General features: G+C 35.0%; 2 protein-coding genes across 3 annotated transcripts in view; both read left to right on the top strand.

Annotated features, from left to right (window-relative positions):
* Nucleotides 1–20449, top strand: part of LOC134848744 (uncharacterized) — a 43808-nt gene extending 23359 nt beyond the window's left edge. Inside the window, exons 2-3 of the mRNA XM_063866256.1 lie at nucleotides 374–662; nucleotides 19946–20449. Coding sequence (XP_063722326.1) covers nucleotides 374–662; nucleotides 19946–20449 — 793 coding nt within the window. The remainder of the gene's footprint in view (nucleotides 1–373; nucleotides 663–19945) is intronic.
* LOC134848160 (kinesin-like protein KIF11-B) overlaps nucleotides 1–27247 on the top strand; it is a 286740-nt gene that overhangs the window by 88478 nt on the left and 171015 nt on the right. The window lies entirely within an intron of this gene.

Genomic DNA, 27247 nt, shown 5'->3' on the forward strand with positions numbered 1-27247 from the left:
AGGCTTCGGGTAAGGTTCGTCCACTAACTCTGCTGGGGAAATTAGTACCTCCCCCAGTGAAATATTGTCTTTGAGACTAATGGCCAAGAGCCAAGAAAAACTTTCCTACCCATGTCTCCCAAATGAAAGGTGGGTTAACCGATGTTTTCGCCCAAAAGGGTGGTATTCCGAGTAGGTCAGTCCTGTCTTCATTCACAGGAACTGCTGGCTGCGCCATGAGATTTCCCTCAGTTGGAGTAGGGAAAACAGGTTTGTAAAAATCGAATATTGAATTAAATATGATATATAAATAGGTAGAATAGAATAATGTATATAGAAATAACGATTCCAGATTGAGGTACCGAATTAGTCTTGATTTTTCAATTCGTTTTAGACCAGCAAAGGGCAAGTCTAAGACCCTCGAAGACTTCAAAAAGAACAACAAAGGTCTGCCCGGTCGCATCCACACTTTCGGCTTCGGATACAGCATGAACAGTGTCATGCTCTCGGAAGTTTCCTCAATCGGAGGCGGACTTTATTCCTTCATTCCCGACTGCTCATTTGTCGCAACTGTCTTCGTGAATGCTGTTGCAAACCATATTACTACTGCGGCTTATAACTTGACTCCCGAGGTCAACGGAAAAAACGTGGTAATTGAGAAGGGCGATCACTTGGCCTATACGGTACGCAAGCCGATGATAAGAGTCTTGCGATTTCGTTCGGATCGATTCATTTCGGGCAGTCTAAGGACGTCGTGTTTCCACTCAAGAAAGTCAAAGGTTTGCTGGGTGAAAGTAAGCCTTCTGGAACCTGATCTAAACTATATTTTATGATTGGATAAATTAAATGTTTTACCAATGTAAAGTATTTAATATTAACCAATCATGATCCATCTAACTAACAACCCACTTATTTGTAAGTGCTGAAGTTACTTGTAATTTCAGCACCAGAGAGATTTGAATTTAACTTAGAAATTAGTTGGACTCTCCCGAGCACTTCAGCAGCCGCAATAAACCAGTATACCCTAGATCTATTGAGCCTAGCAGAGACTAGTTAAACAACCTGAGACTAGATAGTATAAGAGTAAGATTAGGATCGGTATTAGACTAAGAAGTTGCACGAATCTATCCGGCCGAAAATAAGATAGCGTGACGAGCAGACGGTGTACCCTATCCGAAATTACTCTATGAGTTATACACTCCAGTCATAACTCATCTGGTGCGACCATAAGTCTCGAACAAGACCTTACTAGATTAGAATTAACCAAAAATAGATTAGAAATTAGACAAAAACATTTACAAAATGTTATACGACAATAATTTAATTGAAATGTCTCTCCGACTCAATAGATCAGAGCCAATATTCCGAACCATAATAGAACTACCCGGAATTGGAAGAAGACCTCGAACCAAAGACGACATACGACAAAGTAGAAACTTGCCGTATAGTTATATGATAGTTCGGCAAAAGCCAGAACAAACTTTTATATTTCGAATACTACTTGCAATGAATTTAGATTTCCATTTGCAAACATAAAACCTTGAAGTTAATCTTCAAAATCATTTCAGGCGCTAAACAACATTAATATTATACAATAACGATTGATAAAAAGATCTAAGATCGTTTTCCTAAAACTCTGCAGTATTATACAAAACATGTTTGAAAAATATTTATTGGAAAATAAAAATAAAAATTAGTAGCATGACAATAAATGGTTAGTAATCATAAATCATCTTGTTGTTCCAGCTTCATCACCTAAAACATAACAGCAATCATCAACTCACTAATATCATCAAAACACTAAATCTTTCCTTTACACAAATTTAAAACTTTATTAAAACCTAAAATCACTTAATTTAAAACCAGATCATCAAGGCTTATCCTTGGATCTTAAATCATTTTCTACTTAATTAAAATCTCAAATTCGATCATCAAGGCTTATCCTTGGATCAAACAGAACAATTTTGTTCTCCCCCACCCACTTAATTAGTGTCTAACGACCTCAAACGTCGATTCACTACCCAACCCTTTCTAAAGACCCAAGACTAATAGAAATTTTTAAACAAAACTAATCATTCAAATTAGGATAAACAGTGAAGAACTTCGGTTATTCATCCTTCACTTGATCCCCCCTCTTACCAGACCCAGGATAAATCTTAGACTTAGTAAGTTTAAAATAGTATCTAACGAACTACTCGCGTTCTAATTATACCTGAACCTTGTGGATCGATTTACTATTCTCCAACCCTTGAACACAATCACTACCCCTAAGTAAGATTAAGTAAGTTAACACCTTAGCTTATACTAGTCACGAGAAAGTAAAAATCATTCTTCGGAATCGATATACTTTTCTCTCCAACCCTGAACAAAAAGACCCAGGTTAAGCTAACCAAAAAATCGTAAGAACTAATAGTTTAGGAAAATAGAAATCATTTAACAACTTTTTGCATCCGTCATTCTAAACCTTATGTCATTTAAAAACCTAGGAAATAAGCAAACAATCGTTTTACACAATTGTGAAATAGATAACAAAAAATACGACCTTGTAATCACACCTCATACACAAACAGTTGGATACATTCGCACAAAACGACAAACACTAAAGAGGAAAATAATAACTAAACAAAGACAAATAACACGAAAAAGATTTTCAAAAAATCGAAACGCATTTTCAGAATCAGAAACCAACAGTTTAGACGAACTTTACAAATTAAAAGAATCAATAGATAAAAATTACCCACAACACGATCAATTATATTTTTCTGACTCAGAAACAACTTCAAATTCATCACAAAGAGGAAAAAGAAGAATAAAAAAGCAGTATAAACACAAACCAGTACATTTATACAATTGGAATCAACCAATTCGACACATCAATAATTACATATTAACAGTCATCGAACGGAAAAATGAGTTCAACACACACCCCAGGTGACGAAACTCCAGATGACGATGAAATCTTTCCTTTTATAATAGATGCAGATACTGATAGAGGACAACACATATTTTGTCAAAATTTACTCGTAAACTTATTTGAACCCGGAATCAGTCCATGTAAAACAGAGTTCCCAGATGTAAAAATCAAAAGACAAATCATAGACCACTACTTAAAAGATATATGCAACATAACACAACAGTATGGAATCTACTCCATAGAGTTCACTTCCCCAAACCATAATAATAGAACATATACTATACAAACAGACGATCTTGATTTAGAATTTTCAAAAGTTTTTTCAGAATATATAAAAAGCATCCAATACCATAACTCACAAAGAGCAAACTCCATATTCACCAATGAAGTTTTCGCAATAATATATAGTTATATTTCGATATTAGAAAATGAACTCCCACTAACAAATGTCTCACCGACAGAAACATCCAAACATTTGAAAGTACGACATGAAATTACACTACTCTCTAGTTATTTAAACATCATTAAAGAAAATTTCACGAAAGACGACGTTTCACAACATACCAAACACGATTTACAAAAAATTTTGGCATGGTTCATAATAGATTATTTCACACACAATATTGATTTAATTGCACAAGCAAGAAAAAATTTTCGACCCCAAAATTCGAACGATGATACCGCTATCACAGAACAATCAGATTATGTTTGGGACCCCGAATGGTCTCATCCCGCATTTATAAGCTTTCCACAATCAATCTCAAGTCAAGCAATAGGTACAATATCTTACATAAGAGATTATGTAAGAGTAATACCATTAACAATTGATGCAACACCATTAAACTATAATACATTTTTACCCGATACACAAAATAATAGTTTAAACTCTACAGTCATACACAACGAAAACCTCAATGGAACTAGGAATCTTACTCAACAAGATATCCAAACACCATCACACTTCATAAATGAAGAAATTGTACATACAACAACTACACAACAAAGTATTTCACCAATACGCCCAAATTTAACAACACCAAGAAATACAAATCCTTCACAAACACAGGTAACCTTACAATCAACCGTTAAACCTTCGGTTACCCCTAAATATTCACATATAGATTACCAAACATACAGACCCATGACAATACCATCAAAACCACGCAAAACATTCACTAGAAACAACTTTGCAGACCATAATTATAATTATACACATCCATCAAAAACAAATTATCAACCACAAAGGAATTTTAATCAATATACAAAACCTCGAAACTGGGATAACCCAACGGCCCAATATAACTCCAAAAATTTTCAACCAAATCCTCCACAGGATCGCAGTGAAAATTACCCATTTTTTCAACAGAATAAAAATAAAAAACAAACATCTTATCAAATGGATTATTTATCCTCAGATGATGATTTCTTACAACCAGATATATTTGCACCAAATACTCAAGAATATCGTAGACAAGGAATACAGAGAACACGTACAAATCATAGAAATTTTTCTCCACAATCAATAGATGCACAACATCAACAACCAATTCAACAACAAAATCCAATTAATACACAATCTTTTCAACCAATTCAACAACAAAATCCAATGACTGCACACTCGTATCAACCATCACAAATGCAAAATGAAATACCACTCCCATATTATCTCCAACAACATGAAATAACAAGAAACCAACTTTCAAATTTTTCTCAAATGCCAAATGCAGCAGAATCATTACAAATGACAATGAATCCATACCTTATGGGTGGATCATCAATAACATCAAATAAACCTTTAATGGTTTTCACAGGAACAGACCCTGAATACTCTGTAGAAGATTATTTAAATGCAGTAACAGCAAATTTGATTTTAAACATTGGACCTGAACCAATTAATACGCCACTACATCAAAACTGGATACATCGACGCACAGCGTTGATACAAACAACCTTAGATGGCGCAGCCCAAAAATGGTTTTCAGTACTACCTCTAGAAATAAAATCAAACTGGAAAAGATTTACACAAGAATTTTCAAAAATGTTTGACTCTGAAAGAAACAAACAACAACAAAGAGTTTTATGTAATGAAATTCGCAGATTACCAAACGAAACCATCAAGCAAATAGCAGTACGAATCGAAACACTAGTTCGAAAAGCATATTCACTAAATACACATGACTATAAAAACACAAAGATGACAGAAATCTTAATGATGACCTTAACACCACAATTAAGGAAAATAGCAATAAAAAAGAGAGCATCCCATCCTTCTTCAATTCGAGAACCCGATTTAGATTTTCGAAAACTAGTAGACAAACTAGAACAAGCAGAAATCACGATGAAACTAGAAGAAACGGAAAATCTGAAATTACAATACGTTAACAAAATTGAAACGACTCCCACTAATATTAATAATATACAGGAATCAGAAACAGACCTCGTTGAAAAAATCACTGAAATACTCAATATTTACGAAAAGAACCCGAACTTTAAAGGCAAACCATCTTTCAAAAAATGGTGTAATTATTGCCGACGATACGGACATAGTATTTCCGAATGTAGACAAAAACAGCAAGATAGTCAAAATAAACCTCAAAAATACAAAGAACCAAATAAATCATTCTATCAATACATGAAAAAAGATCAAAATTTACCGAACAAAACAGTTCACAGCAACAACAGTTCAGGAAAACCACTCCCGAACAATACAAATTATACAAGAAATCAATCCCCATATAACTCAAGTTATAGAGGAAGATCACCAGAACGAAGAAACACGTATAATTCATCACAAAATCACTACAATAGACCAAATAGTAGAAATAACTACTCCAGATCAAATTCAAATACACAACGATTTGTTTCTAGATCTAATTCCCAATCAAGAAATAACTACTATCCAAACAACCAATCACGAAATTCATCATACAATAGGAATAGAAACTACTCCTATAATCGAAATAGAAGTTATTCAAACAATCGAAATCAGAATTACCCGAACAGTCGATCAAGGAATAACTCATATACTAGATCAAACTATAACAGACCAAACAGCAATTATCAAAACAGATCGCGAAATAATTCACAAAATCGACACCCAAGTTATAATAATCGTTATAGAAATTATTCCCAATCACCACACCGGAATAATAATAACTATAATAACTCTAATAATCGTCATAGAAGCAGTACACCTAAACATCAAAGACAAATCAATCAAGTACAAGCTAATCCAGAAACAACATCAGACCCCCCAGGTATTGATGACACAGTAACTAATACGTTACAACTCAATCAAGTAAACTGTACATCATCAGATTCAGAAAGTGATACTGAAAACACTCTTGCTATCAATATGATAAAAGTCGAAAATGACTATGAATCTGTCATATATGAACAACCCTTTCCATCACATATATATGAAAATCAATCAGAATTTCTTCAAAATTATTACACTACACCCATAAATTCCACATCAACGACGCAAGAAACAAACGAGATTAACACTACAGATCAAACCAATAAAAATACCAAAACAAAATGCTTGAATACAAACCATATTTATCAAAATATACAAAAAGAACAACCCAAAGAAAAAATTTGGACAATACCATTTCTCTTAGAAAGCCCAAGAAATAAAGAATTTCAACCACCAGACCTTGAAATAGATTTTTTAATTGATTCAGGAGCAGAATCAAACATAATAAACATTCCCACATGGAATGAAATAAAAACTTTACATCCAAAGCTAACACCTCTTGAAACCTCCAGTAAGTTAGCAACAGCACAAGGATCAACATTGATAAACTACGGAAAAATCCAATTATTTCTCCTCCCTACCAGAACAATGGAGCAAAGTAAAATTCTAAACAAGCCATTTAAACAAATATTCCATATCACTGATATTAAATATAATATCATTGGGATACCATTTATTTCGAAGTATATACCAACAATTAACATCCTAAACAGTAAAATATTAATCAAAGATAAATATACAAAAACAAAAGAAACATCCCTAACATTTTTTCAAAGATTAAACAAACAACCACCATTCTTTTCAAAATTTTATCCAATATATAACCAACAAAGAAAACACCTGAAACCACTATCAGGAAACATCTATAATTTTTCAATCAAACAAGTTCACCAATATGATAAAGAACAAAACAAACAAAAATTTTATATGTCAGATTTTGAATTCAAACCTATTCATAAATTTTTCAAAATCACAATCTCTTCAATAAAATATTTGAAAAATTCGAATTCAGATATCATCTCCTTACATGTCTATAACAACACACCTTACCAAGTAACATTACCTTTAGGACTTTTAGGATATTGTGAAACTAACGCTACAATATCACCAATACACGAAAAAGCCTATCGCGTAAATAATATACTCCAATTACTAGATATTTGCCAATCTACAATTCTTAATGAAGAATTATCTATAAATAATATAATAAGTAACGAAAACAGAAATACGGATTATTTCACAAAAACTCCATATTTCAAACCTACATTCAACATAAGTAACTACACAGAGGACCAACAAAAATTTTTAACAATGTTTAATTTCCAATATTCACAAATAACACAAGACGAATTCGAAAAATTAGCCAAACAGCTAATTAAATATTCATCAGTCTATGCAACATCAAAATTCGATGTTGGCAAAATCAGTTCATCACTACATCTCCCATTAAAACCAGACGCAGTTTTCAAAAAACAGAGAGCAAGTAAAGTACCAATTCACTTACATGATAAAGTAAACAGATTACTCGATATTTTAGAACAATACAACATTATATCACCAGTTAATAAAGAAGAACAACCAAAAGGCAACACATTCATCAACCCCGTTATCATTCTAGCTAAAGGAGAATCATTAAAAATCGTTCTCGACGCTAGATACCTCAATTCACTCATAGATGAATCAAAATGTAATTGGCCCATTGAACCAATACAAGTTATTTTAACAAAAATAAACGGCAAATACTTTACAACCGCCGATATGAATAGTGCATACAATCAAATGCCACTAGATGAACAATCACGACGTTTAACACAATTTGTTATCGGAAACCAACAATATGAATTTAACCGCTTATTCTATGGAATATCCATAGGACCAGCAGCATTTTCAGCTTTTATGAGCAAAATTTTTAGACCACTAATACTCAAGAAAAACGCAATCACCTATCTAGACGATGTTTTTATGCAATCACAAACAAAAGACGAAATGTTCAAAGTTTTAGAAAAATATCACCAAATACTTCAGAACGAAAATCTGAAGGCCGCCCCCGATAAATCACACTTCTTTCTGACAAGAGTTAAATTCTTAGGACATAACATAGAAAGAAAAACAATCACTCCACTGAAATCACGCATTGACGCTATTCAAAAACTTCAACCACCAACAAATAAAAAGAAAATCCAAGAATTCCTTGGAATGTTAAACTTTTTAAGTAAATATGTTTATAAAATGCAATTATATCTACGACCATTTTACAACATCCTTAGACAACAAAATAATTTTGAATGGAATACAGAACATCAAGCACGATTCGAAGAAATAAAGAAACTTTTAACTGAACAAATTTCAAACACAATTCCAGACCCTGATCAACCATTTTATGCAATGTGCGATGCTTCGAACTTTGGCATCGGCGCAGCACTATTACAATCACATAATGGTACAAATAAAATGAACCTCATATCAGCAAATTCTCGATTATTCACTCAAGCAGAGCTACGACTCTCAACTCTAATGAGAGAATGTACAGCCATAATATATACACTGACAGAATATGAATTTCTGATACTTGGATCAAAACATCCAACAGTTCTATTCACAGACCATAAACCAATCATTTTTCTTTTTACACAAAAATCTAATCCAAACCACCGAGTTTACAGATTTCAACTAATTCTAATGAAATTTCCAAACTTACATATAGTTTGGACTGCAGGAAAAAATCTTGCATTACCAGACACCTTAAGTCGAAATACACCACCTGAATTACTTACACGAAAAACAACAGTTGAAATACCCAAAAACATAAAATTCTACCTTGCAGAAAACGAAACATCACCCCGATTGGAATGCAAATATGCAGTAAAAACTGATATTGAACAATCACAAATAAATAATTTACAACATTTCCCACTTTATTTAGATTGTCAAAATAATCATTATGAAGTTGATCTACTTGGAACATCAACTTTCAAACCAATCCCATATTCTCAATGGATAAAAAATAACACCCAACAAAAACGAACAAAACAACACCCACATAAGAAAGACAATTTTCCACTAATTGAAAAAGAAGATTTAACTGATAAAATAAATTTATCAGGACCACAAACAAATGATTCGAAATACACAATAAATCAAGTTTTTGACCTCCATGACCCACTTGATACAATACCCTTATCTAAATTAGAAATCGAAAACATTTTCCTCCCCCCAACAGAAACAATTACAATTCCAACACTGAAACAATATCAAAACCTTGACCCAGTAATTCGACAACTGAAATCATGGCACAAATATAAAACTAAACCTATCAAAGCAGATTCAACCATTCTAGGAAACAAAACACTCCTCCGATACTTTCGCAAATTTAACAACACAACAATTAACGAAAATACAGACCTTTTAGAGTATAACCTGAATGAATCTACAGTTCCATGTCTCCCTATAAGTATGATTCTTATAGCTTTTAATATTTCACATACACAAAATATTAAAGGACACTCTGGATCAGAAAAAACATATTCAAATTTTATACAAAATTTTTACTTCCCAAATGCACCAATTTGGATAAAAGTACTATGCAATGATTGTATAATATGTCAACTGAATAAACCATACCCAAATCAAAAGCAAATAGCACAGAAACAAGATTTTAAAGGACAAAGTTTGTACTTTAATCACCGTATCTCATTTGATACTAAAGGCCCAATTTCACCCTCATCAGAAGGAAACTCCTACATTATGGTAATTGTTGACGCATTCACACACTATGTAGCACTTAACCCAGTACCACATTGTAATGCTTATTACGCTTACACAACACTCTATGAACACTGGATAGCAAAATTTGGACTACCAGAAATTTTAGTTACAGACAACGGTACAGAATTTATAAATAATGAAATAATAACACTATGTCATTTATACAACATTAAACACAAACCACGTACATCTCATGCACCTTGGACAAACGGCTTAGTCGAAGGTATGAACCGTTCACTACAAGAATATCTTAGATGTATCATCAACGGAAATGATACAAAATATACCGAATGGTCAGCAGATGTAAAATTATTTCCTTTAGCATATAATTCACAAATCACGACAACTTTAGGAATGTCACCATACGAAATGGTTTTTAACCAAAAGCCACGCAAACCAATAATGTTTACAGCAAATTCCCATAAAAACGCACAAGGTTATTGTCAACCAAATAAAGACTCAATTTGTTATAACCTCCCATTACACACACACGATGAAGATCATTTTCATCACCCACAAATTCTTAAATTAGCCTCCGGTACACACACCGAATGGATTTTAAATAGAGATAAGAAACACAATGAAATTTACCAAAAAATAACGAAAAAGTTATTACAAAGACAAAACATAAATGAACAAATCAATTCACGTTTTACACCAGCTTCCGATTTAAAAATTGGAACATTTGTTTTAATACCTAATTTTAATACTCAAAAAGGAATTTCTAAAAAATTACAACCCCTCCGAAAAGGACCCTACCAAATAATTGCAAGACCCACTGATGTCACATATAAAATTACCGACTCCAATAAAAAAGAAATCGTTCAGCACAGAAACAACCTATTACCTTACTACCCAAAAGAATACGCACTCCGCGAATTAACCCAATTATATTCCTTCACAGGATTAAAAATAGTTCAAAACGAACCACATCTGAAAAATACAGAGCAAAATGATAACCCCACCGAAAATCAAAACACAAAACCAACCGCTACCAAAAACACTACAAAAAATCTAGACCATAAAGAATCCCAAAAGCAAAGAAAAAATAGAAAAATGACAGAACAAATAATACCCCAAGAAGAAATAGACAAATCAGAAAATAGAAAAACAACAAGACTCCGAAATCAACCACGTAAAAACTACAAAATGTTCATCCCCCAATCTAAAATATTAAAGAAAGTAGAATTTAAAAAGTAATTTTAAGATTTTACACTTCACAATCTTGAAATCTCCGTAACATTTTTCATTTTAATTTTTCAAAATAACATGCTCACAAGTACGCAATAATTCTAGTTCAAAATAGACCAATAGGATCCATCCAATCCGCCACTTTCTCTAACTCAAACTAAGATCAATTAGACGAATAATCTAGAACTCCAGGCACATCTCTAACTATAACTTTACAACCTCCAGGTCAAAAATAAGCAAACCACTCCAACTTGACAGCTAAAATAAATATCACCGTAATACCGTACCCCTCCCTTATCAAATAACCCAAAGATCAACAATATTTCCCCAACTCAGACCACGAATACCCCCAAAACAAATTTGATAACTTAGCCTAAAGTAATAAAATGAAGATTTTAATTAGCCTAAAGTATAAAAATCTCACCATACCCCGGATCATTTGACAAACAAAAATAAAGAAAAAGACGACCTCCCAGTCACCATGAAAATTGCCCCCAACAATTTTTTACAAAACTCAACCCACTTGTCAAAAAACTAATAAATAATTCGACCACACTAGAAAATCGACTCAAACAGCAAAAAATATTCGACCAAGAGATCATTTCTTAAATGCTTTTCTCTCAAACAGTTGCTCAAATAATTATAAATTTTAAACATTTTTTTTCAATACTCGAAGCCTTTATAATATTTCTTTTTGATATACTTGAATCTTTTCTAATAATCCTAATCATTTTTTGTAACATTTTTTTAATTTTCTACACTATACTCGAACTATTCCTCCAACTTTCCAAAACCCTTGATTATATCCACAGGTACGATTTTAACAACTTGTCTAAATGATACGAACAATTTTCAGTAGAACTGATATCTTTTTATTGTTTATAATTTTCATAACATTTTTATCATCCCTCATTTTGACCATATGTAAATGTATAAAGAAAGCAATCATCACATTTGCCCTAGCAACAATTTTTCTAATTATTTTTTTGGAAGAATATTATAATAAACATAAACCTTCCCACTAAAGTCACAATTCAAAAATCCATCAAAAATTGCTACCCAACAGTCACAGAATCAGTCTTCACCGACATCATCCCAAGATAATCCAACACCACCTTCAACTACTCAAAATCCTCAAACATCTACACGAATTTCTTTTCAAGACAATCCATACACTTTTGAAGAACGGCACGCTCGTTTATCTGAACCACTAGAACCAGTTCAACGACAAGCATCTCTAAGTGAACCAACATATAATCTTTACCCAACACTACCACAAGAACTAAGTAGAATACGAAACCTTAGTCAAAACCAAAACACAACAGAAATAAATAGACAAATTATACATCCTCGACGAAATAGAAATTTTCAAACTCCCCGAGTTCATTTTGACATACCTCAATCCCCATCACAAACCACTCCAGAAAACACCACTGGCATCACACCAGAAACTCCTACACTTTTTTCACAACGAAGCACTTCAAGTCTACCATCAGATTACTTAGGTTCAACACCAACATCTGAACAAATACGTGAAAATCCTTTTAACCCCACAAACCAAACATCACGACTGCCATATTGGACTACACATTCATTTACACAAGGTGAACCAAATTTAGTCAATGACCCCATAGATATTTCTACGGATACAACAACATCCTCATCACTACCAGAAACATTATCACTACCATCAACACCATCAATAAGCCAATTTTCACCACTACCCTTTAACTTAAATTTTCCAAATAATCTCGACGCCAGATATCGAGAACAATCATCAATAAATATCCCTTTAAGATTAGATTGGAATACATTCACAGCACCTCCACCATTATTTGGACAACATCAAGAAAGTAACCGCCTTCATAACTGGGCACTTAATAGATTACAATATCGCCAAGATATTCACAACGATATCCGTGATCACAATATTCAAATACTCCAACAAAACAGTTTACAATTAAAGTTTGAAATCACAGTTAAGTTAAATAATATTACCCAACATCCCTACCCATTAAACCCACCTAACATAACAGCTCAATCACTACCACCACCGTTTATAACTACTGAAGTAATATATAAATACGACAGATATACCAAAAACACAATTGGCTACATTACATTTTATAATCCATACTCAGGATTATCATACACATGTATATTCTAAAATTATTAATTTTTCTCCAACTCCCTTTTCTAGTAATCTCAAATCAAAACATAAACCCTTCCCCTCGTACAGGACCACAAGATTTATTAGTAACACATTACGATTGCGAAGAAAATGAACAAAAAACACTACATAAATATGCAATAAATCAAGTATCACAATGTGAAACAGAACCACAAGCTATAGAAACCACAGATATCATAGCAACACTCTATTCAAAAGCCCGAGCAACAACAGTTACAGGTTATAAATTCACAGCGACATTTTCCGAAAAGAAAGTACATTGTTCACAAGTCTCCAACGGAAACAAAAACCGACTTGACCATGAATCATTCTATCAAAGTAATATAGAACGCCTTTTACATCTCAATCCCGACGATTGTAAAAATGAATTACTTAGACTAAACATCACACAAAATAAAAACTCCCAAAGAAAATTAGTTAATTTTCAAGTTTTTTCAGACTCTGTACACCAATCACAACTTGAAAGACACCAAGGACATATAAAACTAGACGAAAAATACCCGTATAACGGCGCACACGGACGATTAACCTATGACCTACACGATAAACATTGGATACCACACATTGGTATAAATAACCCATCAAACTGCAAAGCAGACACGAAAAATAAAGGATACCAAGAAATAATGTTTTTCGATTGGAAAATACAACTCGAAAAAATACAACTCACACGAGATTTATCTGATAATACAATGATCTATCAAGGAATCCGACTACCTTGTAAAAATGATCAAGGATATTGCGACCCTACAACAAGAACACAAGCAACAATTGTTTGGTTCCCCGAAGATACATGTACAACATTTCAAGTAGCAAAAATACACGCTCGTATGATAAAATTTCACGAAAAATATTTCATACAATCAATTCCTTATGAACAAGTCCATCCATCACGCAAACTAAGTTCCGATTTTAGAAACATAGACAATATAGAAAATAAATTGACACGTTTTCAAATATATCAAGAAACAGAACTTGCATGTAAATACAGGAATCCACTTCACAGAACACAATACTCTGAAATATTAGTTGAATACGAAAAAGGATTCGACATGACCACTGGAAAAGTAAAAATCGACCCATATGCCACAGGTCATCCTCTAAACGAAGGAACATCCTATATACCAGTTAATTTTGAAAAAAGCAACGGACAACCTGGTGGACATCTAAAACCTTATGACACCAGAAGCACACGCTTACAAGAATTGTCACTAATGAATACTACATATTTCGGTAATATCCATTATGATATTCATTTAGATATGAAACTAGACTATACAATTAGCCGCATTTTTCAAGAAATGTCACTCTCCGAATTAGAAACACTACACCAACTATGCGAATTAGAACGGACACAAATATTACAATCACTTGCACTAGCAGTATTAAAAATACCCTATGCAGGATACTTATTATCAGGAAATAGATCAAATTTTTTAGACTACGAAGGAAACATCTTATGGTTTTATACTTGTACCAAAAAAGTATCACCACTCTACGTTTTTGAAGATAAACGATGTTATAAAAGAATCCCTATCTTTTATAAGAATAAAGTACATTTCGTGGATACACTTTCACGAAGAACCTATTTCTGGGATACCGCAGTCCCATGTGGATCAGAAAATAGCCACAATGTAGTACAACTAAACCCTGATGAAAATAAATATTACCTTCTCACTCCATATCCCACATTAATGCAATCACTCAAAAAATTTTCACCAGAAAGCATTCGCGCTATCGCTCGAAACCCAAATATAGACCTACAATCAATAGGAATATACTCAAAATCAGATATTCAACATCACATTAGAACACAACAATTCCAGGAATTATTAACACAAATGGACACAATACAAAGACAATCAATTGACCAAAACTTACGCAAACTTGCAGAAACCGCAGGTTTTGCCGATATCTACACACAAGACTATAGCGGATATTTTAAAGACATTAAAGATTATATATATCTAAACGGTGAAAAATACCGTCCCCAAGATATATCACCAATTAACATTTTTAGCTTTGTTACACTCAAAAATGAGATCCTCGATTTTCTAGGATGGCCCTACTACATCTTAGAAAAATTGACTATTTTATACGCAATGTTTAACTTTATTGGATTTCTTTTCTCACTCTTAAAAGGAATCTACAATACATGTGCTATACACACACAAGTAAACAGACAAGCAAGCGTAGCACGCATACTCTTTGCAGGATTTTTTGGAATTTTTTCCACATCTATAAACAAAATTCTTTTAGACGCACAAATAAAAGAATATAACACAAAAATAACAACACGACAGAATACATACGACGAAGAACATAACAATGTCGACACACAGCCAACGGCACCACAATTACCACCCCTACCAAATAACCATCCACTATCCCTAGTCCCACGAAATTTTCGAAATTTAGCAATCACACATAATCCAAATTTTCGACCCAATACAACGCAAAGTCCCGTCCAACATATAATGACACATCAATCACAAGATGATAATACTTATGAACAAATTATTGAACAGCCCCATACCACCGCTTTTCAATCTCAAAATAATAATTTTTTTAGCCCACGATGAGCCGCCAACTTGGATCACTACACCGATCAAATTCCCATCCAACCAATCTTACCTCTCCAATCCCAATCATACCACTTTTTGCTTTTCCGCCACCCGATTTTCCATCTAGCAATGTAACATCAGGCATGAATTCCGACACTAACTCACATATTTCAGTTTTATACTCCATTTCACAGCTAAATAACCCGAATATTGAAACCCCCGATGAATTCGCCGACTCAGAACCATCTCCATCCAATAATTTTCATAACCCTTCTAATTTTTCTCAACCCCCTTTTCAACCCATATTATCCAATAACCCTGACCCAATCACTCCCACACCCTCTTATGCTTCCCAAGTTACCCCAACCTACTCCTCATACCATTCTGACCAATCATCTCATTCTCCAGACACCCCCCGAATCTCCCCAGAACTAGATAATTTTATTACCCTCCAACAACAACCCTACCACCTTAACACCCCGACCATAAACCAAATCTCCTCCACTACAAATTCATCCAATCCCCCTACACCCTCTTCAAATTATACTGAATCATTAACACCATCATCCACATCCACTATATCCTCACTAAACACTAATAGAGCTTACCGCACTTTTAAAAGAAAATTCCCCAACCATCCTTTCCCAGCAAAACCAGGAACAGCCCGTGAATACATCAACCACCCCCAGCATACTAACACTAAAGAATTTTTAGCTATCACTTTACCCTCATTTCCACAATACACCTTAAACACCCCTCACGACGCTAACGAAACACGCAACTTTGTAGATGAATACGTTTTAATGCCCACTCTCTCTTGGACCTCATATTATCATTTTACTAACCCTCTTTGCTTACCTTTATCCAACACTTCCATCGATATAGAACGAAACAAAGACATGCTATATCGACTAACTACACCACTAACCGCTAGACAGTTTACTTACGTTGGATATAAAAAATCACTAAAAATACACACTGCACCTAGAGCTAATGAATATACGCTAGAATACTACGATCACAACATCATCAGAGCTAACCAAGATCAATTCTTAGATGACGATCGCTTCGCTAATCCACAAATCACCGAGAAATTTTTCATCAAGACACCATATGTATTTACACTAAACATCTTCGACCGAAAGTTTGATCACATTATTTCAGAAGCACTAACAAACACACAGGCATACGAAAGTTTTAAAGAACGCTTCCAAATCTTTTCACTAACCTTTCATTTCCTTGCACCACACGAAAGAGATTTACACTGCTCACACGATATTATGTTGCGCACTAAACAAACACATACATACAGTTACTATCGTTTCATCCAAAATCACTTTGACCTCCACACACCCTCTAGACAACCACACCATCGTTTTCAATTCATCAATTCAAAATACACTTCACCGTATTTCCTAAATTTCACATATTGTATTAAAGACACTAACCTCCATGGTATTCTTCGTAATTATGACCCCATAACCCAAATGTACATTTTCTGCCCCATCACCAAAACCTTCAACGCCGAAGAATCCCGACCCTTCCTTATCCCGCACGAGTTTGTACAACCTATAGAAATCCCAATTTTAGAATTCATCCACAACACTAAATTTAACCACAAATTATATAACTTAATCCAAAACACACCTTATGAGTTTGCAGTAGGCACTGAAGAACTAACCACTATTAAGGCACTTCAATTGCTTTGGCCACTGCTTCAAACTAAAAATATCATCCGCATCTTAGCTAAACTACTAACAACTTCAGAACTAATTCACGATATCTTCCCCCACGGTTTTTTCCCCGACGACTAACAGGTAAGTATGAATTAAATGAATATAACTAACTAATTGAAATATTAAAAAACTCACCATTCTTTATTCATGTTTTCATTAAATTTTTAGCTTTCATCCGACAATCACCTACAAAAACCACAAAAGAAACAATAAAAATCACAATCTTCATCAAACAATTTTAAAATTCTATTAATCTCCTACACTTATAAATTTCTAAATTTAATATCAATGCAATAAATTCATTTATAAAATTTTCCCCCAAAGCAGTAAATCTAATTATGATGAAAATTTGTATCTTAAAATTCCCCCATAACTAGCAGTAAATTTCCAAATTCTATGCAGTAAATTAATAAAATGCAATTGCAGTACTAACCTTTTGATATTTTCATTCATTCGCACAGAAATTCTATCCACACTCGCACAGCTCGCCCACGAAGAATTGTTTAAAATAATGAATTTCAGTTTCAAGTTTTCACACTCAACAACTCTAACATACAATAACATGTTTCAAACTTTCCTTTAACCCGGTTGGAAAGGAATCATATACTAAACAAAACTAACCAACGCAGCTTACTAAATACCACAAATCATAGAATAACAGCATGACTAAGAAAAGGAAACCAACGGTACCCAAACCGGATTAACCCAGTTTAAAACTGGATAAATTATTCTTTTGAAGACTATTACAAAGTCTTAGAAAGAAATAATAAAACACAAAAAAGTCGAAAGACAAACCCATACCACAAACAATTTGATTTTTGAAAAAAGGACACAACCAACGAAACATAAGAAAAACCACAACAAACCCAACATAAAACGTTGTCACATAACAGGACCCCTCACAAAAACCGCATGAAATCATACTCCCACACCTGGCCTAACCCACCAGGAAGGACGTCCTGAGCATGCTCTATAGCCGGCCTAACCCACCGCGCTACATCCACGCTTTGTGACCACACCTTTATTTTTAATAAGAGCTACTCAAGGGTGAGTAACTCTTCAAAATAACCGAACTAAAACAAAAAGCTTTTGTGAAAACAACTAACTAAAATCATTATTAAAAAATATTAAACTAATAAAAGTTTTAAAAAATGTAAAATCACATGATGCAATATATAGATCAGAATACAACACCAAGGACGAACATCAAAAGACAAGACGACCTCACTACACTCGAGAGAGAATGACCAACTACAATCGATATGCCGCTCACAATCACAACTCAAAGGATTTAGAGTACGACTTGACTTCGCAGAAAAGGACTTCATTGAACTAGACCAATGACCACCTCGATGTTCAAGTATACGTACAGATCCGAGTAACCAGGCATCCCCTCCACGCACAATCTCCACGCCATTCCCAAGCTAGATCAGACACAAAGGAAGTTCTCCCCGAAGAACAGAAAAACCTGACATAGCCAACCATTCTGAAATCAGAATTGATTTTGTTGCAGAGACTCAGTCGTTGTCACAAGAAGAAGCGGAAGAAAATTATGATGTTCGCCAAATACCAACGTCCATCATCCACCCTTGAATTACAGAAGAACTGTTCTAAAAAACTCTGTAAAACCCGGATGGGTGGAACCTGATCTAAACTATATTTTATGATTGGATAAATTAAATGTTTTACCAATGTAAAGTATTTAATATTAACCAATCATGATCCATCTAACTAACAACCCACTTATTTGTAAGTGCTGAAGTTACTTGTAATTTCAGCACCAGAGAGATTTGAATTTAACTTAGAAATTAGTTGGACTCTCCCGAGCACTTCAGCAGCCGCAATAAACCAGTATACCCTAGATCTATTGAGCCTAGCAGAGACTAGTTAAACAACCTGAGACTAGATAGTATAAGAGTAAGATTAGGATCGGTATTAGACTAAGAAGTTGCACGAATCTATCCGGCCGAAAATAAGATAGCGTGACGAGCAGACGGTGTACCCTATCCGAAATTACTCTATGAGTTATACACTCCAGTCATAACTCACTTCATTGGATGTAACATTGAAGTACTTCACTGGAGGAAATAAGGTTGGTTTGGGAAATCTGTTATTAATATGAACTTATGAAAAGAATTCCATTTAAGCTAAGTGGTTAAAAATTTAGCGGATCTACTAAAAAGCCCCCACTCCCTATGATATATACTAAATAATCACCACCCATCCCCCTCTAAATATAAACAGTAAATCAGCACTTTATCTTTCTACTGAGAGTTCTAATTTTGCTGCATTCCGATTTGAGAGAAAAAATATGTTTAATGTCGATTCCATTGACTTTTATTGCAGAAAACGTTGGAAAAGAGCTACGACTGGGACAAGCAACGTAAAAAGAGCGAAGATATCCAGTACCAAAGAATGCGCCTCGCACTTGTCAAGGGTATCCAGGACGTCCTAGACGTCATGGATACCGCTCACGTTCACGTTCCAGAGCCACAATCACGCTCACGTTCCAGAGCCGTCATGGATACCGCTCACGTTCCAGAGCCACAATCACGCTCACATTTCATCACGCTCAATTTCACTGCACGGGAGCTGAATAACAAGGGCCGCAAAAGACTTCGAACTTTTGAGAAGCGACTGAAGGAGCTCGTGAATAAGAAGAAACCAAGGTCAACTGACCTTCTGAAAGACTTGACAGGACAGATAGCTGAGGCCTTTTCCAAAGACGAGTGGTTCTTCAGATGGGGCGCCCATTTCTGCCTGTCAATCACACTGGCTCATTTGCACCAGATCTGCAACAACTTCAAGGACCCCGGAGTCCAACACTACAGCATGCTACAACTGCAGTGAGCTTTTCAGAGAAACGCGCGATAAACTGGATGAAATTTTCATCACACTTCCAGCTCCCAAACCTACTGCTAGAAGCCGCTACAGAGGTTCCAACTACACGGCACCACCTGTAAGCATGAGTACGTTTATGAACATTTATTCGGGTTGCTTTCTGGGCTCCAGCTTGGTCCATATGGCTGGTCAAAAATTCCGAAGGGCTGACCAGATAAAGAAAGGTGACAAAGTATTCACAGGCACCGGTCTAATTGATGAAGTAGAATGCGTGTTGAAGACTTGTTACGACGACGACGAACCTCAACTTCTGTATCAAATTAATGAGAACCTCGTCGCCACTGCTTGGCACCCTGTAAAAAACGAGGCCGATCAATGGACATTTCCAGCTGAATCGAGCTCAGCGAAGGCCATCACAGTCTACACAGAAGGCGTGTACACTTTCCTGCTCAAAAACAGAGGTACTATTTTACTCGGTGACACTGAATGCGCAACTCTTGCTCATGGTCTGCAAGGTGAAGTGATTGAACACGAGTTTCTGGGAACTGAGACTGTGGCAGCTGATTTGAAACGATTCGATCAGTTCCAATCTGGACTGGTAGAAGTGACACAAGAAGCGTTCCAGAGGAATCCAGATACTGGAAGAATCAATGCTATCAGGATGAAATAATTCATCCGCTTCAAAGACAAATCGCTAAAAAAATATTTTGTAGATAGACCAAAAATCTATTATAACATAGTTTCAGCTTTCTAACAAAAAGGTGTATTTTTGCCACAAGTAATACTATTAACAAACTTTCATCGCAATTTTGGAGAAAGTTACAGAGCGCAGATATCAACGTTTTTAAAATCATCGCATAAAAAAAGGATAGCTGGTTACTGTGCAAGCAGCACAGAATGTTCCAACTATAGCCTTTAAAAAACAACTAATTTTTTTTTCTTCAAATTAGTGTATTTTCTGCGTGGTGTGATCAGAGGATCTGACACAAACTATAAATTAGGCATTTTCGACTGTCATAGTATTATAGGCAAAACGGATAAAAAATTTTGTTGAAAGAACAAAGAAATCAAAAAAATTTTTTAAAAATTTCAAGATTTTTTTTTTCAAATTCTTTTGCAGAAAATTTATTGAATTTTTTTGTGAAGTTTTTGGTTCCCAAATGGCGCTAAAAACTCCAAAAACCAATTTAACTTGCTTGAAATTACGTTTTCAGGGCCTAAATTAGGCACAATTAGGCTGTTGTAAGCCTGCTCGCTCACTTTATTCGCTCAAAATTGAAATAAAAATTAAAAATTTCGAAACCAGTTTTTCTCAACGAGATTTTTTTTTTAATTTTAAAATTTCCTTCGAATCACAAGTAAAAGAGCTTCAATTTGGTATAACCATTCCAATGATTATTTTTGGAACCTGATTTTGCGTTGAAAACAAAAAAAAACTAAAACACATGCACATCCGAATACTAAGTTCCTCGACATTTTGCAAATGGTCGGAACAAAAACAATTTTTAATTTCAGTAAACAGAGCAAATTTGATACGAAACGAGCAAAGTGGAGAACAGCTAGCAAAGTGGGTGGCTAAACAAATCAAACATAGCCTAAAATATCTTTAAAAAAATCGTAAATGAATCCTGGAAAACATGACAAAACGATCCTTCCAATTTGTATGATTGCTCATTTCGATAAATTTGTCTTTTGGTTTTCATTGGTGACTTCACGCCAGAAATCGCTTATTTCAAAACGTACGCAACATTTAAAACCTAGTGTGAAAAACAATGGATCATATGCGTCAAAGATGTACGCTATTACCGCTGCTCAAGTGACGGCAACACACCTAATAGCTGATTTCAACTTAATGACGCCACAGTAACTTTCGCCACCATCTCCAAACCTGCTAAAAGTCTATTTTACTTTAAAGGCCTGCTGCTGAAAAAATTAACGAATTCTTAGAGGTATTATCAGCAGAGCTAGAAAAACCAAAATGGCATACTTAGCTTAACTCAACGACATTTTCAAAATTTGCTATCGGCGAAAACCTCCTGTGTACGCCTCTACTTGCATTTCTAAAATTTAATTTTGCCGAATAAAAAAATTGGTCGTAGTGAATATGCATCGGAGCTTTCCACAACCTGTTGTTTTGATTGAACGCAAAATCTCAAAAAAACTCTTCCGAGGGCCATGAATTTTTGTGGAAAAAAGTAGGGGGTAGCCGTTTATACAAGGGAGCTTCCCAAAACCCATTGAATCCAGATTTATAAAGATAGGAGGTAATTTTTTGGGAGAACGAAAAAGTCCAACCAAAAATGTGGGTCAAACCTTCCCCCACATACTTTTTTGAAAGCTATAGACAGTAGGGTGAAGTGAAGAGACCAACAAATTCTACAGGCGCACAGAAGAGTAGGCGGTCTTTGCATTGAAACATTTTTTTTGAAATTCGGTAGAGTAGTTTTCTACTGAATTATCATTTATGCAAAAGTGAAAAAAAAACTTTCAAACGCTTCTCAAAAAAGTAAAAATATAAAACCTAATCCCATACATTTTCATAAGACCACATTTTATCGAACAGGAAATTTTTGGCCATCAAAACAACACAATATAATTGACTAAGCCGGTACAACATCAGCCGAAATCTTTTAGTCGGCAAAAAAACATTAAAAAACAAAAAAATTCAAAATTAGACTTGGTAAAATGACAATTTACAGAGCTTTCCATTGTTATGCCGACTTAACATAAGCAGACATATAATAAGCCGACAATTTTTAGCAAGTAAGAATATCTTGTTTGAAAAAAAAATAATCCCGGTCAAATTATAACCCAGGATCTTTGCAGTCCCAGGCGTATTTGTTGCCTCCAGACTAAGCGTACCAGAGAAGCTTAGAAGTTTGAATTCATTATGAACCAAGATACCAAGTGATTCTGTTAAACACATTGTTTTTCCTAAGTCTATTTCGATTTGATAACGCTTTCTAATCGCAAGTGTAATTAATTTCAAAAATACTTGAATATTGTTTGACCTTCTAAAAGCGTGCACAGTGGACCTTTATATGGACGGTGATAAAGCCTGTTATAACCAAGAAAAAGCCGAACTTTTCAATCACTATTTCCATTCCGTCTACAGCAATAATCAGTAAGAGCCAAAAATTGACACCGACAGCGACAATGAGACCCTTTTCAGTCACTTCCCTTTTGACGGCGAGAAAATAAGAATTTATACATAAAAAAAAACGTAAATTTATATATAAAAAAAACGTAAAGGCCCCGATAGAATGGTCAAGAATCTCAAATTCCGTCTGAAAGTCACTGCTTTTATTTTTCACCACCATAGTCAACAAACAGCGTTTCCCCTCCAAATGGAAAACAGGTGAAATAAAACCAATTCAAAGAGAACGACAAACAACTTACCTCGAACAACGACCTATAAGTCTTATAAATGCTTGGGAAAATTAACTTTGACTAGATGTATTTGGCGGTTCGACCGATGCTGCATTTACTACTCGCAGCATGGTTTTCTTCAAACAACAACCAACCTGATAGGAGGCTATCTGCATGAAATCTATCTACTCTTTGACAAGAACATAAACACTCTGAATCTGAATAATTTAATTTGTTTGTTGAGTTGATGCTGGCCCTGCCGACCCAAAGGCTCCCCCCTTTAATACTTTTTCAGAAATCCATTTTTGGCCGACCGACCCTAAAATTTTTCTAAAAGCGCTTTAAGCGCCAATATATACTAACTTTGAGGGGGAGTGCGCGCCAAAAAAAGCGCGATTTTTTTGTTAACATTTTTCAAAAATTGCCCAAAAACGGCTTTTTGACTGTTTTTTCAAAAATTTGCCTGCGGCTTAGAAAATTTAGCCAAAATAGGGGCAAAACAGTGCTTTTGGAGAGCTCGAAAAATAAATTTGGTCGACCTAAAAAAAATGGTCGTCAAAATTTTGGAAACTTTTTTGAAAATCCGCCCCCCCCCCCTCGAGAAAACCCTAGATCCACCCCTGCCTTGGACTGAGCAAAAGCTACTTAAGTAGCAGGTTCAACACGTTCGTATCGGAAATTGCATCTCCACGAAATTGTAATAATTAATGGGGTTCCTCAGGGCTCTTTTACTCGGCCCGCTAATGTTCATCATGCACATAAATGACCAAACAACGACTGCAATATCCAGCTGCTACGCCGATGGCTACAAAGTTGTCTCAGACAAGGCTAGGACGCTGAATGTAGATGCTATTAAAATATGGAACTTATGCTCAAATTGGTCTTCATATGAGCGAAAGCAATTTCTCCAGTTGAAACGCAACACATCTGTTTTCATGACAAACAACATACCGAAAACAGACTCCATGAAAGATCTCAGACAAAAACATGAACAAACTTGACCTGCACTGACAAGCCAAATCCAGATCCGCCACATCTTTGAAAGCCTTCTTAGCTCGCAAATAGCTCAACATTCAATAAAAAAAGAATGCCTATAGAGGCTGCGAAGTGCCATTAATTAGCTATCGCGCGTCATTATGCAAATCATCCAAGTTCGACCTAGCAGCCATTGAGAAGGTGCAGCACCGAGCAAGTGGTTGAATCCTGGGCACAAATGAGCTCTATACGAAGCCCGATAGGAGAAATGGCAATTTTGACCATTATCGTCATATCACGAGATGCAGGTGGTGCTACTTTTTGCTGAATTATTACCTCAAAAACTGATATTGACTGGTCAAAATTTGTTCAGATTAACAAAACTGGTGAAACAACATCCCGTGCAGAACCTATTTATGCCAGCAAGTGCTTCTGTCTGCTTAAATGTGGTTCAGATTTTTGACAAAAAGCCAGCTACCTTACAAATTTTTGAATCGTTATCAAAATCACTATGTCGTTTTTTCGAAGAAATGCGAGGAAATACTCACGAGAATCTATTGACACTACTTCATGGAGAAATGGATCGACAGTTTCAACTGCACGTTATTCGGTGACTGCACAAACTTCATTAACTGTGCCATGCTAAATTTTTGAGATAACAAAAAAACTGACCGTGTCTTGGAAGCTACTCTAATGAATAATAATTCAAATCCATCATTACCATTATGATTACGTATGTATTAACGCGTTATTTGAACAATTAGCTTTACTCAATTCAATTTCGAATGATTTATGAGTCGTCATTAATTTCCGCCTGCTTAAGTTGGCATAAACTGCTAAATAGCCCGAACTAATTATTCAAAATAGTCCCACATTCAAATCTCCTTAGCTTCACTAAAAAGATCACAGGCAAAATATCGATTTCACTGCGAGCTTAAGGAATCAATAATGTTCAAATAGTACAAAAATACCGTCAGAAATTGAACGCTGAATTTTGTTTGCTGAAAGAACCACCGAGCACAATTATTCCGTCACTTTCTTCAAAACTCGCACCAATTACTTAAAAACACGACAAAAATGGAAGAGCTAACTTGGTTAAGTTGGGGTGATTTATCAACCGATGAAATTTGACCACCTCTAAAACTGCTTTTTCATCTTCGACGGTTCGGGTCAAGATTCGTTTTACTGCATACAACTTCTTTTCCCTGCTTGACTTATCTGCCATCAAATCTAAGACACTGAAGCCCCTGAAACATAGAACTTAACATTATTTTCTATTCCTCGAGCATCAAAAAGCAACAACAATCGAAAATTATTTTCCCTTCTGCAATTCGGTTTACATTCTCGAAAGTTTTTCCGTGGATAGAGAAGCTTTCTTTCGTACAGAAACAGCCCATGCATTAACATTACGAGGCCAAACTGTGCACTGGATAGGAGCAAAATTTTGTGTCTGTTTGTTCCTGGATTCCAGAGACAAGTCTTAAAATATGTTCCAAAATGTAAGTCGATTCCACAAACAAAATTTCAGTGGATTCCGCATACATATACCTGTAACGTAAAGTTTGTCGGCACATTTGTTTTGTTGCGGATTCCGCAACAAGCAAACATAGCTAGTTGTTCTGGATTCCGCAACTGTGAGTGGATTCCGCAAAATGTAAGTGGAATCCGCAAATGTAAGGGGAATCCGCAAACGTAAGTGAATTCCGCAAATTGTAAGTGGATTCCGCATTTTTGTTTGTTAGTGAACTTGCATATGAGCAATTAAAAGCTAGAGGTGGAATATTTGATTTATTATCTATAGGAACGTGCAATTTGAACGCAAAAGGACTTATCCATTTGTCAGCGGAATCCACAAAACAATCTTAACACATTGATTAACTATGCGGTTTGAAGTGGCAGTTCATGTTTGAAATGTGGTCAGTTAAGTCACTCATCAGTGTTTGAGATAAGATGGTTCAGTTATGGTTAAGAAATCATCATCAGTATTTGAGATGAGATGGTTCAGTTTGAAATGGCAGCTAAGTCACTGATCAGTATTTGAGATGAGATGGTTCAGAAGTTATCATCGCACTCATCAGTATTTGAGACGAGATGGTTCAGTTGGTTCAGAAATTATCATCGCACTCATCAGCATTTGAGACGAGATAAAGGACGGCTCGATTGTATTTTTTGAAAGCTGAACTGAAATGTCCTCTGAAAAATGGATTAAAAATCTTCGGCTGTTTTTGCTGTTTCTGAATCATTTCCCTCGAAAGAAAACTCCACCTTCGACAAAGCGTCTTTGTTGTCTTAATGGCTCACTATGGTATTCGTAGTCTGCTGTGTTTGTTGAAATTTTCTCCAGATAAAGTTTGCGTTTACCTCTCTTACTGAAACTAATTTTCTCTTCCACAACTTTGTACTCGAACCGTTTGACGTGTTTAGATTCTGATGTTTGAGCGTATTTAAAATAAAAGAGTTCAC

The sequence above is a fragment of the Symsagittifera roscoffensis genome, chromosome 6 (genome assembly GCF_963678635.1).
Source record: "Symsagittifera roscoffensis chromosome 6, txSymRosc1.1, whole genome shotgun sequence".
Taxonomy (NCBI): domain Eukaryota; kingdom Metazoa; phylum Xenacoelomorpha; order Acoela; family Convolutidae; genus Symsagittifera; species Symsagittifera roscoffensis.